We start from the raw sequence: 13960 nt of genomic DNA, 5'->3' as shown, positions 1-13960 counted from the left end.
CCACCATATGCCACACAAAGCAAATGCTCGGGGGAATCCCAGAAATGTGTCTTAAATTATAAAACACAATTAACATAATTAACATAATCCTGGTAGGTGCCAAGTATGTAATGATAATCTTTTCATTTTGGTGCTTCACGCACAACAGACTGTAGAGGATTTGCAAAGTCAGACACAGGAACACTGTGTTCCCCTTTCATACACACCTCTGCTTTCTTCTACTATTGATTCAGCACCAGTTGTTTGTGGCTATTGTATCCGTCTGTTTGGTTAGTGTGCATGACAGTGCTGGGTTTGTTTAGCCTGGGTCAGTAAACTGACACCACTCCATGTCTATGTAGGCTAAGTAACTGTAAATGGAGAGTTAGAGGAACTTCACATATAAAATTATTCCATTATTACCCTGAAAAATGTATGCACATCCATCCTGCAGCATAAGGTTTTCTACTGACATGATGCTCAAGTGAACCTTATATCAAGTAAATGGAGAACAGGTATAGTTACAAGAAAATTCCCTGGATGATCTGATAAGTGGGGAACTGAACAGTCTGGGCTGCAGAAAGTTGGCAGCTGAATGCTGTGCAGATAAGAGAGTTCCTCTGCTGTTGTCTGTGTTATCTACCCTGGATCCATCCCCACTGCCTCTCCCCCACTGCAGATCTTTGCAGTTCGATTTTGACTGCAGCTTTTGCACGCTTGTTGTCCATGAACCTGCACAGGTGACACAACTGAAGTCCTTATAATATAGAGCATTGAATAGAACGTTTTCAAAAAGGAACACATCGGATTATATTTCGCTTCATAATTCCTTAATTCCATGATCTGCTGCCTCGATGGCAGCTCGTTCTTTCCCACCCAGACCCCGCGTGGAAGGTTTGCACGAAACCATCTCGAGTTAAAAAAAAAAAAAAAAAAAAAAAAAAAAAGGAACGCTGCGCCTTTAAGGGCAAGTGTGGGGGCGGAGCCTGCGTCTCCAGTGTGGTGTATATCTTATAAAACATTGCTACACTGTCACACTCACCTACAAGTGTCACATTTTAACTAGAACGTCACCAAATGCGCGCGTCCTGTTCCTGATGCGATAGAAATCAAGAGCTCGCTGTCTCACCGCCCCCCTCCCAAAAGGAACCGAGGAGCTATATTTGACCAAACAGGAGTGTAGGAGTCAGCGGGGGAGAACAGCGACGTTTTATAGGTGAGTTCAACCGATTAGAAAGAGCTGGTTTGGGCTGAGGAACCACGTCTGGTCTCTAAGCCCCTCTGGAGGGGGGGGGGGTGTCAGCACCATAACTCCCCCGATTGATGCAACTTGAGCTCAAATATTTTTTGTCTTGTATAGTTCAATTTTCTCTGACCTACTCAACGACTGATTCCTTGTTCTTAATCCAGGGGATTCCATCAGTCAGATTTAATTTAATCTATGTCAGTCCTTTAAAACCAGCAAATTCATTTGGTCTGTTTTTATGAACTGAATCTGGCCAAAGACAGTTTGATATTTAGTGTGCTATGATCTACTTGTATTTTTTCATACTGAACAAAAGAAATTATATACAGTATAATATAATATATATATATATATATATATATATATATATATATATATATTTTATTTTTTTTATTTTATTTTTTTTTAAATGAGCAAGTCAGATAGCTGATCTGAGTGTTGTGGTGTGAGTCACCTGCCTGCTAGAGGGCTTTTAACCATTATTATCTCAATCCAGTAAAGTGAGGGGGTGTGCACACTGTTTGCTTGCAGCACAGGTAGAGCGGGTATGGTTGCTCGGAAACCGCTGCAGGGGTGTCATGAGCGGGGTGTGAACTCCTGCTTTCAAGGGCTGTGTGTGACGACTGAATCCTGAATCAAAACGGCGAGCTGTCCGCTGATGTTTTACATCACTGCCAATTGCGTCAGACTCCCCTCATGCAGTCCAACAAATACCCACAGCCTCTGTTACCTCCACCCTCAAAGTCAGACTAAACATCAGATTTGATCATACAAAGACTTTATGATGCAGAACTATGAAAAAAATCAAAAGATCTAAAGAATTCCTCAAGCAGGTTGACACTCCACATGACTAAATGTAATGTATTCAATCCTGTTGCCTGTAAATGCCCTTATGGTTAACTGCCAGATGAGCTGTCTTTGCACCTGTTGCAAGAGGAAGCACAAACCCCAGGGGGTTCATTATCGAGGATCATATTGCTTCCCGTCCCCGCCGAACCGAATCGACAGATTGCATGCCATGTTGGGCAGTTTGGCTGAGGCTGATGCCCCAGGCTTCCTGTTGTTTTAGGGCTTTGTTTCTCACCAGCTGTCAGGGTAGCACATAAACATGGCTCGGAGGAGACCCTGAACAAGGGGGCCATGTTCTTCTCAGTCATCACTCCTACATTATGAGGAGAACAACACATCCCCGGGTGTGTGCACACACTTCATTTGCGGTCTGCAGAGGAGCTGACCATCGGGAGCAGAGGTGCACCTGTTTTCTTGCATCCTGAACTACAGGATTTGTGGAGAAGGCTTCTGATAGGGCACTGAGGTCATTCGGAGGCTTTCTGCAACAATGCATGCTGGTAGCAACGTGAATTCAAGACGATGCATGCAACAAAAATACCTATGGTTACGCATGCTACACCTGCCTGAAAATAAAAAGGCTACACATATTTAAAAGTAATATTTAGTCACATTTTAATCAATTTTAAGCATTTACTGAACAGATTTAGTGTGAATGTGGAAAAGCTTATATTTGCTTGCAGATGTGAAGAATACCGAAATGCTGTATTGTCTCTTCTTTTCTGAATACTGTATACATTGTTTACTCAACTCTGACACATACTTGACATGACATGAACGTTCAGGTCATTTGACTTGAGGAGCTCTTGCAACATCAGGTATATCTCTGGTAACAGGAGGAGCCCTTTCCTCTGCTCTTCAGGACAAGCGAGATTTCAGCATTGGTGCAGAGCACAGTCAAGTTTTAAAATAAACTTATTAGGAGTGGAGGCCCCGGCTGTACAAAGAGAAGCCTGAAAGTCAGTTAATTCAGTCAGACCTAAACTTCGGCTTTGACAACATGTGTTATAGGTGAAATGTATAGATTGTTCTGTAAGTATTGAAATCCTTTGTTGAGGAAAGTTTGCAGTGGTATTTGGTTATCAGTTTAAATATTGTATGTGCACTGCCAAAAAACTAACTTTTTCTAATTTCTAATTAGGTGAAAAAAAGATTTTTATTTAAAAGCTTGTCATATATCTGTGTCTCCACATTCCTGCTGCTTCAGGCCAGATATGGGGTAAAGTTTATTCTGGGATTAATTTAGTTTGTTTCAATTCCAAGCTTTTTTTTTTTTTTCTTCAAAATATAATATAAGGCCAAAACACATGAATAACACACTGCTCATTATGTGTCGTCATGTTGTGCTACGACACAAGGATCCTAAAATATTGTCATACTGAGCATTTGTCATTTCTCTTCTTCTCCTTTGAGAAAAAAACCCCTCACAAAGCCGTGACTGTTTGTTTTAGTGGGCATACTTGCTCCGTATTGTGATAAACAGATCGTCTGTCTTTCTCGGCTTCAGTGGAGAATGTTGGCTCTGCTTTCAGAGAGTATTTTTCAATATGCTGATGCATATTCTTTTTCGCCTCATCTGCTTTTGCCTTTAACCTCCTTACAACCGTCCTTCATGGCTGTCTTGGCTGTGTTACAGGGACACCAGAAACGGGGGCAGCCAGCCGGGTGATCTGAGTGTTTCCTGGCTTTGATGCGACCCGTGTGTACCTGGAGCATGTCCACAGTGGGCCTGACTGCTCAGGAGATCTCTTTTCCCATAGAAAACCCCTTCCTGAGGGGTAGCGACTGTCACACCATGGCTGGATCCAAACCCTCTTGGAACTATCGCCATGAGGTGGACAAGTAAGTGTTCTAGTGGAGGGACTGAATATTGGGGTAAAAACTTTAATGAAGGGATGTCTTTTCAAAATTTGCATGCTAAAATGTTATAGTTTTTGTAAGACTGCAGACATGCACTATAATACAGCTTATTTAAACTGGTAATAATCATTTTTAACAGCTTCTACTTCACTATGGACACTGCTCACACAGATCACAGCTCTCATGCCCAGCTAAAGGGGCCACCTACACCCTGTCAAAGTTATGAAAGTAAGTCAATCAGAAATGTAGAAGAGAACCTACTAGTCCACAGAGTCATTTACTATAAGATGTAGTTGAGCTGTACATTCAAAATTATAATTGTGTCATTAATATTCTTGTTATGTTCCATTTTACCCCTCTGACAGGACATAAACATAGTCCCAGCTCACAAAGATTGCCCCCAAAGAAGTCCAGGCCATCCCACCTTTCCCTGTCCAGCGGTACTGAGTCTTCCACCCCGAGCCCTGCTGATGACGACCAGGTCGTTCCCTCATTTCAGAGGCTGTCGGTGTACGAGTGCAGCAGTCCACCGCAGACACCAGGCAGATGCTCCAAGCCTTTGCCCCCCATCCCTACAAAAACAGACATCTGCCATGAACAAGCTATGGACAACGAGGTAGAATTTTTCACGAGTTCGGACGACAGCTGCCGTCTGGTGTCTGATCACTGTTCCAAATTGTCTCCTTTCCGATATGGAGTCCCTAGTCGGAGAAGCTTCAGGGACTGTGGACAGATAAACTATGCTTACTACGATGGTCCACTGGGACCGCAAACTCCAAAGCAACCCCAGTCCCAACAGCAGCAGCATGAGCCACATTGTGCACAGGATGTGCGTGAGCAGTGTGAGCAGCATCGGCCAGAGTTACCTGAGCAGGTGATTTGTCAGAGACAGCAGGAGAAAGCTCAGAGGAGGCTTCGGCGCTCACACTCTGGCCCCGCCGGATCTTTTAACAAGTCCTCGTTGCTGCGTCTTACGTATACCAAACGCCACACCAGCAGTATGGATAAGCCCGAGGTCCCACCCCCTATCCCTCCCCGAACAATGAAGACAGGAGACTATCGCCGCTGGTCAGCAGAGGTCTCGTCAGGGGCTTACAGCAATGAGGACAAACCACCCAAGGTGCCCCCACGGGAACCTTTGTCCAGATGCAGCTCCCGCACCCCAAGCCCCAAGGTCCTACCCACATACGTGAATGGAGTGATGCCCCCAACTCAAAGCTTTGCACCGGACCCAAAGTATGTAAGCTACAGAGGTTTACAGAGACAGAACAGTGAGGGTTCCCCCTGCATTCTCCCTATTATGGAGAACGGAAAAAAGGCCAGCACTACACATTACTATCTTCTGCCTGATCGACCAGCTTTCATGGACTCACCGTGTGTAGAGAAGTTTCTTCGCGCTATGGACAACACCTCGGTTCATGATACAGATGTATCAGAGTCAGACTGGGACTGTCACACCAGGAGGAAACCACAAGTGCATTTAGTTTGAAAAGGTTTATTGGAAGTAGCACATGACTCCACTGTATAAAAAAAACAACCCCAACTTGGAATAAAAGGCGAAACTGGATGCTAACCATTCTCAAACTGCTGCTTATGTTATTACTTTTAACCCCCTATGTATTCTGAACACACAGGGTATGTGCACACTGTATTCAGTTACTGGTAATGTTGGAACAACTACCACAAATGAGATACTTTATGTTAAAACTGTGTCTCATGTGGGCAAAATTCAACATTGTAGAGCTTATTTTTATAAGATTTTTATTTTGTGACATTCAATGTTGTGGTCTTTGTTTTTCTGACGATGTGGTTTAGGCTGAAGGTACAAGCGGGCCTTGGACCTTGTGCTCAGTGTTTGCTGTGTCTGGAAGGTTTAGGATGTTTTGTGAGACGACATGGATGCTGCTTTTGTATCTCACACGGATGGACTAAAGGTCATTAAAATAACCATGTATCACTTAAAATATGAAGTTTGAGTACAAGGCCAATTAACTCTTATCAAAAATGAAGGATTCTCGCACATAAGTCTCCATTCTGTTTGTTCTTATAAATACTGATATTGTTTCTCTGCCTCCATGAAGTTACAGTTCTGCTCAGGTCTCGGCATCTGTGCAAACGTGTGTTTCCCACATCACTCATTGACATTTTACGTTTTGTACTAAGAGGTGGGTACATCACTGGTAGCTATGCACGTTTCCTTTAGAATGTCTTGTGCAGCGTTTATGGTATACTTGTCTGTAGTGCATGACTGTATATGAATGTGTGTCAATGTTTGTGCAAAACTGCATTGGAACAGCAGCTGGAAAAGTGATAAAATGACATTTTTACAGCTCGTAGTAAAATCGTTAAAAATACTTGTTACTGTGCTCTGCTTATTTGCAGTGCCTGCCTTTGAGTACAACCCTCTAGAAGTGCACATATTTGATTGCTTTCCTTCATTGACCAGGTCTGTTTTGTCGCACAGAAATTGACCTGTTGAACATTATGTGAATGTATGCTATTCTTACTGAGATTCCACCAAACAGTTGGAGAAGCTTATTTTGATCAAGCTGTGAGTTATTGCTTGGATCTAATTTGCCTCAAGTACTACCTCCCTTTGATATTAATCCTATATTTCACACACTCTCCCATTAATAAAGACAAATTTTGGCAATTTAATCTTTGAAATTTGGTATCCATCTCCATATATAAGTTGACACAAATGTGTAGTTGAGTTAGGCATCGCTTAAGAGTAACACAGTCGGTTCTAACAGGAAATGCTTAAGAGTATTCGGATCATTTAGATTACAGAGATGTTAACATAATCTGTTAATGCAGACACATTACAAAGACAGTGCAGGGTTTACCTACCTGACAGACTTTCCTGTTCTGCTCATGCATTCCTGTCGTACATGATTGCAGTGGGTGTGGTCTGAGAGACTGGCCGCTGGCAGGCTAGAAAATATAAGACTTTTACTGTTGTAGATTATTCAAGAGTTGTCAGGATGTTATAATAAATGTAGCACATACATTGAAGTAATCCTAGAATCGAACACAGTGTCCAGTTTAAGAAACAGATAAAAATTAAGGTCAAACGGGCACTGAAATCTGCTTTTTGTCTCCTCTCTGTTCACACAAACTTGTCAACACAATGTTGCTTTTGACTTAAATGTCTGAAAAATGTTTACATCATATACTGATACTATGTAATCTTAAGGTATTCATATGTCTTATTTGAAATAATAAAACAGAATGAAGAGTAGTTTATCAAGAAACAACTCTGCTGTGGTGAAGACATGCACTGGGAGAGTACAGTATGCTGTGTACAGTATTTAACAATTCCATTTGTTGCTATGAATAGATAAGTATATAGTCTTTGAAAAAAAAGCAAAATAAAATGACTTATTTATGACCCTGTTTCATTCTGTTTCTTGAATCTGTCAAACCTCAAGTCTAAACTCAAGTCATTTGGCCTGTTTATCACCCACACACCCTCTTGCTCTACTTTATTGTGACTGGCCTCTATCCAGAGAGAGAAGAATGACTTACAATGGTCGCCTGACAGGTGTACAGTATATTGCCTTCCTCTTCCTGGTTATGACATGTTCTCCTTCTGCATGACTGCTTAGATGTTCTATGGCAGTCAGATTTGTGCCAGGGTTTTAAGGACTTCACAATGTTGCAAGATTTTTACTCTTGACCTGAGTGCATGTGGTTGGGCATTGAGCCCACAGTGACACTGAGCCATACAGCCCATTAGTGGTCAAATAATTATCCTGCCAGGAGTAAGCCTGATGGGGTCGTATAAGAGACACATCTAGATTTTAAAACCTTTTCTGTTCCTTTGTCTATATTCACTTTTTCTTTGTTGCAACTTTTCTTATCGTTTACTGGGAGGGTTGGACAGAGTTGCAAATATTTAACCTAGACCGATGTGCTGCTGCCTAACTTTTATTGAGGTCAGAGTAGTAGTAAAGAAAACGTCTTTATTTTGAGTTAGGAATGAAAGTAAATCTATTAGTGATATGTAGATGTTTTGGAACACTGGGATGTGCTGTAGATTTGGTAGAGCAGCATAAACATGAACATTAGTAGGTTATATTGGCCTGTTTGATAAAGCTGGTATTGCTCATCCTAATGGTCACTGCAATGATAACAATGGAAGTAAAGACAATCCCATCTCACGGTCCAAAGTAGAACATCATTAAAACTAGTGCGTCATCTAGTGGCAAAATATTGTACTGACTTTGGCCAAAGGTAATGTGTCCCATTCAACTTGGATACAACAGCAGACTGATTTGCACTTGTGGGCACTAATTCATAAAAAAAATTAGCTGCATAAAAACAAAAACGTTACATGACTATTGTGTTTGATTGCTCAAAACTAAATGACCAAATGTGAAGATCATTTTATTTTTGTCCATTCAGTGTGTTTGAATTCTTAAGATTCAAGGATGTATTTTTATTAGTTTATGATGCATCATTGAGTTGTCATTAACAAATCAGTATATAAAATTAAATATAAATAAAATAAAATAAAATAAATGAGATATTTAGTAAAAAAGTAATCAAAGTAAAAAGAAAAAAAATGTTCTGAGGTTGTATAAAGAACGATTACAACATGAGATGCCAAATAAAACAGTAAGGCAAAACAATACTTTTAATGTGCCGGCCCTTCAGCTTCATTGGTTTTCATGAATACATGAATATTCTGAATATGACGTTTCAGATCATTTGGGACAAGAGCAAGACAAAGCTATGCAAGTTGGAGCACGATGCAGGTTGTCTTTCTGTATTATGGGTTGATTGAATAGATTAACTGGTAACATGTCATAAAAACATAATTACATGTTACACATGTAACAGTATGTTAACACACATCATTTCATTTTTATTCATTTTTCAAGCAAGTGTGGACTAATGGTGTCACGAGAAATGCTATGTTGTTGCAGCCCATAAAATTGTGTTAACTGACACCAATAACTGTGTGACTTGCTCTAAACCTGAAGTTAACACTCTTAAACAAAAAGAAGAAGCTAGCAGCAATTTCCCGTTTGAGGAAGATAACAGTTGTGAAGTCAATATTATTAATATTTAACCTTTTTTGTTTGTATTAATTTTTTGTTTTCACTTTTGCATCTCAATACTGTAGGGCTGCATTTTTCATTGCAATCATGAATAAAATTTGTTAACTGACTAATATTCAAACTTGATTTAAATATTAGTATTTTTTTTTACCCCCCTCCCCAAAACAAACAAACAATCAAAAGAAACCAAAACTGAAGAACTGAAGAAACCTTAAATAGATACAATAATATGTGAATGAACTAACACTAATTTGAATTAAGATGTATAAAAATTACATAAGAGGCTACAACGACTTACAATTCTTCTTTTCCTTTCGGCTTTTACCTTCAGGGGTCGCCACAGCAAATCAATTTCCTCCATCTAACCCTGTCTTCTGCATCCTTTTCTCTCACACCAACTACCTTCATGTCCTCTTTCACTACATCCATAAACCTCCTCTTTGGTCTTCCTCTAGGCCTCCTGCCTGGTAGTTCAAAACTAAGCATTCTTCTACCAATATATTCACTATCTTCTCTAGATATCTCTCCTCTGACTTTATCTCCAAAACCTCTAACATGTGCTGTCCCTCTGATGTACTCATTCCTGATCCTATCCTTCCTGGTCACTCCCAGAGAGAACCTCAGCATCTTCATCTCTGCTACCTCCAGCTCTGTCTCCTGTCTTTTCCTCAGTGACACTGTCTCTAGGCTACAATGACTTACAATTATAAGCTATTAATAAAATTATAAATTTACAACCACAAAGTAATTACAATACATATACAGCTCATAGTTAGTCACATAGATTTCCCTTTTTTATTTTGGTAGCATGAAGAACAAGAACAATTTTTGCAGCCTGGTCTTCATCAACAGTTGATCTTCAAAACCTCTAGATGTTTTATTTTGACTTGGAAAAAACACCACAAGAAGAACAACATTAATGTCAAGGTTTTAATAACTTCATATTCATATGTTAGTATTGCTGTAGTTTTTGTACACCGTACGACAAACCATGGTATTATAAGTAATATCAAAATAGTAAAGAAAAATGCCTACAATTGGGTGTCAACATTTTGTTGATGTGTCCTGAGAATCTTTGATGAATATTTGCCTGGTAAACCAGGGGGAACAGAATGTGAATGAAAATGTTTAAACTTATAAACTTGCACACCTTGCACACAGTTTTTTTATTTATCTTTTTTTTTTTTTTTAAAGAAAAAACTGTAAGAAAAAAACTCATACCAGAAAAGTCAAAGAAATCTTCATCAAAAACTGACAGTCTTCTGTTATGAGAGTTTCTTCTTTTCCTAAAATAGTGTTTCACCAGTGTCACATTGGAACGTTTGGTTTTTTGATTACATGTGCAGGTTACAAGACACAGTTGTGGCCTTTTATATAATATTATATATGAAGTAGGGTTTTGGGAATCACAACTCACCAAACCCTTGTACGCCTCTTTTTAGCGATGACAGCACTGATAATGATAATGAAAAGCAGAAAAGCTCCTGTCAATGATCCAAATAATGCACCATAGAAACCTGGACCATAACGAAAGATGTCACAATGTGGGCCATAATATTGTTTCAGGCTTGACTCATAACACCTGGGTTGGAAGGACAAAATGTGAACCATTACGAAATAATATTTTGAAAAGTAACAAATTTTAAGTCTTTAAAATGAATTCGAAACAGATTTTTTTGCTTACCTACAGGTTGGCCCTTTGTAAATGTTGTTAAAACAGTCACCATGCACATTGCCACTGACCATTAGTAATCTCAGCAGTGTAATTAGCAAATTGAGAGCAGTTGACAAAAGGTTTCAAGTTTGTGATATCTAAGAGAAAAAAGAGGTATATTTGTCATTTTGTGGAAATACCAGAGAGAATTGTATCTATTGATTAAAAAAACACAACACAGTGCTGAGTAGAATACAAACACTAAGGACTGACAGAGTAAACTTACTGTTAATCTCAGGTAACGGGAAGGTGATCCCTTTAAATTGCACACTTGCATTGAAGGCCTGAGATATGTCATTGAGGTTACTTGTGTTCGTCAAGATATCCGTCAACACCCCTTGAAGCTGAGTGTTGACAAACTGGATTTGAATTTCATTGTTTGCATAGATGTATTCAGCCCGGCTCTCTGCAACAACACTTCCTGGTCTACAGCAGAAAAAAAAGAAACAACTACTGTAATAGAAAGCACCTTGCCTTGATAATAATTTCATTAGCTATTCTTCATGAAAACCTACGTTAACTTGATGATGGATACATTTTTAAAGCTTTGACGATCTGCTTCTTTGCATAGGGCTTCAAGCTATAACATAAAGAAGTAATTATAGCATAGGTGTGGAAGTAAATCCATATTTTTGGTTATCAAAAAAGAATTCAAAAGACAAATGATGAAGAACAGTTATTTCAATTATTGACATTGGATTATAGGTGATTAAATAAATACTACAGTCACTCACTGTGTGTTAATCAAGTAGCCATCTGACAATGAACAATACTACCTCATGCTCTAATGTCCTGATGAATTTCCTTGCTTGAGACGAGTTCAAATCTTCAAAAGCTGACTGAAAAGTGACATTAATTTCAAAAGTGAAATTTGTTTTTCGAGTTGGTATTCCTCCGGTAGCTGCAAAATAATAAAAATACTTTTGTTTCGACAGATATTTAAGACATTGCATCAATATGAAATGATCTCATATGAAAATAACATATCATATATAAGTATATAAAAAAATCCACATATTCCAAATGTATTTGATATATACAGTATGGATATATATATATATATATATATATATATATATATATATATATATATATATATATATATATATATATATATATATATATATATATATATATATATATATATATATATATATATATATATATATATATATATATATATATGAAATAACCAATATGAACAGACTCACCAATGTGAGGGAAAATGTCATCCATTCCAAAAGAGCAGCTATCTCCAAAGACAAACGGCTGACAGAGGCACTGACATCTTCCCACTCTTTGGTTGAATGCACAGCTACCAGTACACCCAGGGCAATCCTTATCACTACACTGAGGTGTTGTAAATGGAGTTGAAAAATCAGCAGGGGTATTTGAAAGGGGAGAAATTGTAGACATTGAATGACTGATTGTTGTAAGTGTATTTGTGCTGATCATCTCTGCTGATGTCAAAGTGTTTGAAGTTGGTCTACTTGGGGAAGCTGCTTGTGTGCTTCCACTTGTTTTCCCCCTTGATGTTGCCTCTCTTGTAGGTGCAGTTGTAGACACTGTCAATGCTGTACCTTTGGAGGAGACTGAAGACGGAGTATTTGAGATTGGATTCACGGTCAAAGGTGTAAAACTAGGCGTCACAACATATTCTGTGCTTGTGGTGGTAACAGTTGGTGTTACAGTCTGTGTTCTGTGATTTGAAGTCATGGTCAATGGGGTGGAGAATTTTGCTGCTGCATTTTTCCCTGTTGAAGTAGTAGTTGTATGTGTAATTGTTTGGGTGGATGTATATGGTGGCCGGTTAGTGGTCAAAATAATGGTAAGTGGAGAGTTTATCGAAGTTAGACTTGAAGTTTCTAGGCTACTTATTGGAAGCAAACTTGTCTTCTCAGTTGATGATGATGTTGGAACACTGACAGTAGTTGCTAATGTGTTGCTTCTTCTCGTTGGCAGTGTTGGCCCACTTGAAGTAAAAGCTACAACTGACATTACTGAAGCTTTCACGGTTGTTTTTGTAGTCATGTAATCGATTGTCATGGTGACATCATTGGGAGATATTGTGGTTGTTGTCACAGAATTCAATGCAATAGCGGAATGATCATTGTTAGTTGTCACTGTTGCTGTACCTGTGGTAAGTGGCGGATTTGAGGCCGTTAATTCAGTCATTTTGGTGGTATTCAGTTTGGATGGAGATGCAGACTGTGTCTCTCTTGATGAGGAAATTGCTCTGTGGCTTGTATTTGGTGTCTGTTTGGTGCTACTTGTTGTCAGTGTTGTTTTGGAATTGTGGTCTGGAGATATTGGTAAAAAAGTTAACGAACCGTGTGAAACCACTGTAATTGTGGAGGAAGTGAGACTTGTGGAATGTTGATGGATGGCTGTCCCTGTCACTTCACTTCTGGAAAAATGTGAGGTTGAGACTGCTGACTCAGCTGTGGGTGTCACTGTTGTGAAGGAGGCCGTCTGAAGCCCTGATGAAGAAGACAGCATTGTAGTAGATGTTTTATGGCTTGTTATTGAAGTATTACTGCTGGTAGCTCTTTTGGTTGTTTTTTCAGTTTTCTTAGGGGTCATTACAGAAAAATAACTTGTGAATGAAAAGGTCATAGGAGATGAGGTATGGGAACCAGGCATTTTTTTAGAAGAGCTGCTTGTGGATATATACTTTGTTGGTGCTGTTGCATTGGTTCGAAATAAAATATACGAGATTGATGACTCAGTTATTTCTGTGGGTGTCACTGTTGTCAAGGTGGTAACCGGTGGTCCTGATGATAGGGATAGCATTGTAGTGGATGTTCCATGACATGTAAGTGGAAGTTTACTGTTGGTAGGAATTTGGGGTGTTGTTTCAGTTTTCTTTCCAATGCTTGTTTCAGTAAAAGGAGTTGTAACTAAAAAGATTGTAGAAGACAAGCTGTGTGAAACCGCCTTTTCTGTGGAGGACTTCGCAATGGTCGTGGAATGGTAATGTCTTGTTGTCCTTGCTATGGCATTGGTGCTAAATGAAAAGGCTGGGACTGTCGATCCAGTAGTTCTTGAAGACATCACTGTTGGTGAGGAACGTGACTTTGACCCTGGCAATGAGGATACTATTGTTGATTTTTCAGAGCTGGTTGTCGGTAGTGCAGTGCTGCCAGCTGATGTTGGTGTTGTTTCACGAGTGTGACTGGGAGTTGTACTTGTGAAATGGCTGGATTGTGGAGAGAATGCTGTTGCGGAGGAGGGTGAAACCACTCT

The 13960-nt window shown here is 39.4% G+C and overlaps 2 protein-coding genes across 4 annotated transcripts; one reads left to right on the top strand and one right to left on the bottom strand.

Annotated features, from left to right (window-relative positions):
• The first annotated feature begins 504 nt into the window (after nucleotides 1–504).
• errfi1a (ERBB receptor feedback inhibitor 1a) lies at nucleotides 505–7325 on the top strand. Of its 3 annotated transcripts, XM_068315368.1 has the most exons (4): nucleotides 505–1195; nucleotides 3711–3916; nucleotides 4074–4162; nucleotides 4300–7325. In XM_068315368.1, exons 2-4 carry the CDS (start codon nucleotides 3765–3767, stop codon nucleotides 5421–5423), a joined length of 1365 nt encoding a protein of 454 aa, XP_068171469.1. In that variant the 5' UTR covers nucleotides 505–1195; nucleotides 3711–3764; the 3' UTR covers nucleotides 5424–7325. The 3 variants fall into 3 exon arrangements, with proteins under 3 accessions (XP_068171469.1, XP_068171470.1, XP_068171471.1); XM_068315369.1 differs by lacking the exon at nucleotides 505–1195 and having other exon boundaries at nucleotides 3771–3916; nucleotides 4106–4162; XM_068315370.1 differs by lacking the exons at nucleotides 505–1195; nucleotides 4074–4162 and having other exon boundaries at nucleotides 3771–3916.
• A 2706-nt stretch (nucleotides 7326–10031) lies between these two features.
• Nucleotides 10032–13213, bottom strand: LOC137594972 (mucin-3A). The gene is given in 11 exon segments (XM_068314707.1): nucleotides 10032–10090; nucleotides 10222–10286; nucleotides 10418–10582; nucleotides 10685–10729; nucleotides 10731–10812; nucleotides 10941–11140; nucleotides 11230–11294; nucleotides 11491–11553; nucleotides 11926–12064; nucleotides 12205–12306; nucleotides 13152–13213. Coding segments are annotated over 11 exon segments (1047 nt in total).
• Nucleotides 13214–13960: the final 747 nt, after the last annotated feature.

The sequence above is a fragment of the Antennarius striatus genome, chromosome 5, assembly GCF_040054535.1.
Source record: "Antennarius striatus isolate MH-2024 chromosome 5, ASM4005453v1, whole genome shotgun sequence".
Classification (NCBI taxonomy): domain Eukaryota; kingdom Metazoa; phylum Chordata; class Actinopteri; order Lophiiformes; family Antennariidae; genus Antennarius; species Antennarius striatus.
This window is presented reverse-complemented; position numbering and strand designations above follow the sequence as displayed.

Coding starts and splice junctions, on each gene's coding strand:
- errfi1a (XM_068315368.1), top strand. CDS start 3,765: ATGCGACCCGTGTGTACCTGGAGCATGTCCACAGTGGGCCTGACTGCT. Junction 3,917..4,073: donor TATCGCCATGAGGTGGACAA/GTAAGTGTTCTA, acceptor CATTTTTAACAG/CTTCTACTTCACTATGGACA. Junction 4,163..4,299: donor ACCCTGTCAAAGTTATGAAA/GTAAGTCAATCA, acceptor CCCCTCTGACAG/GACATAAACATAGTCCCAGC.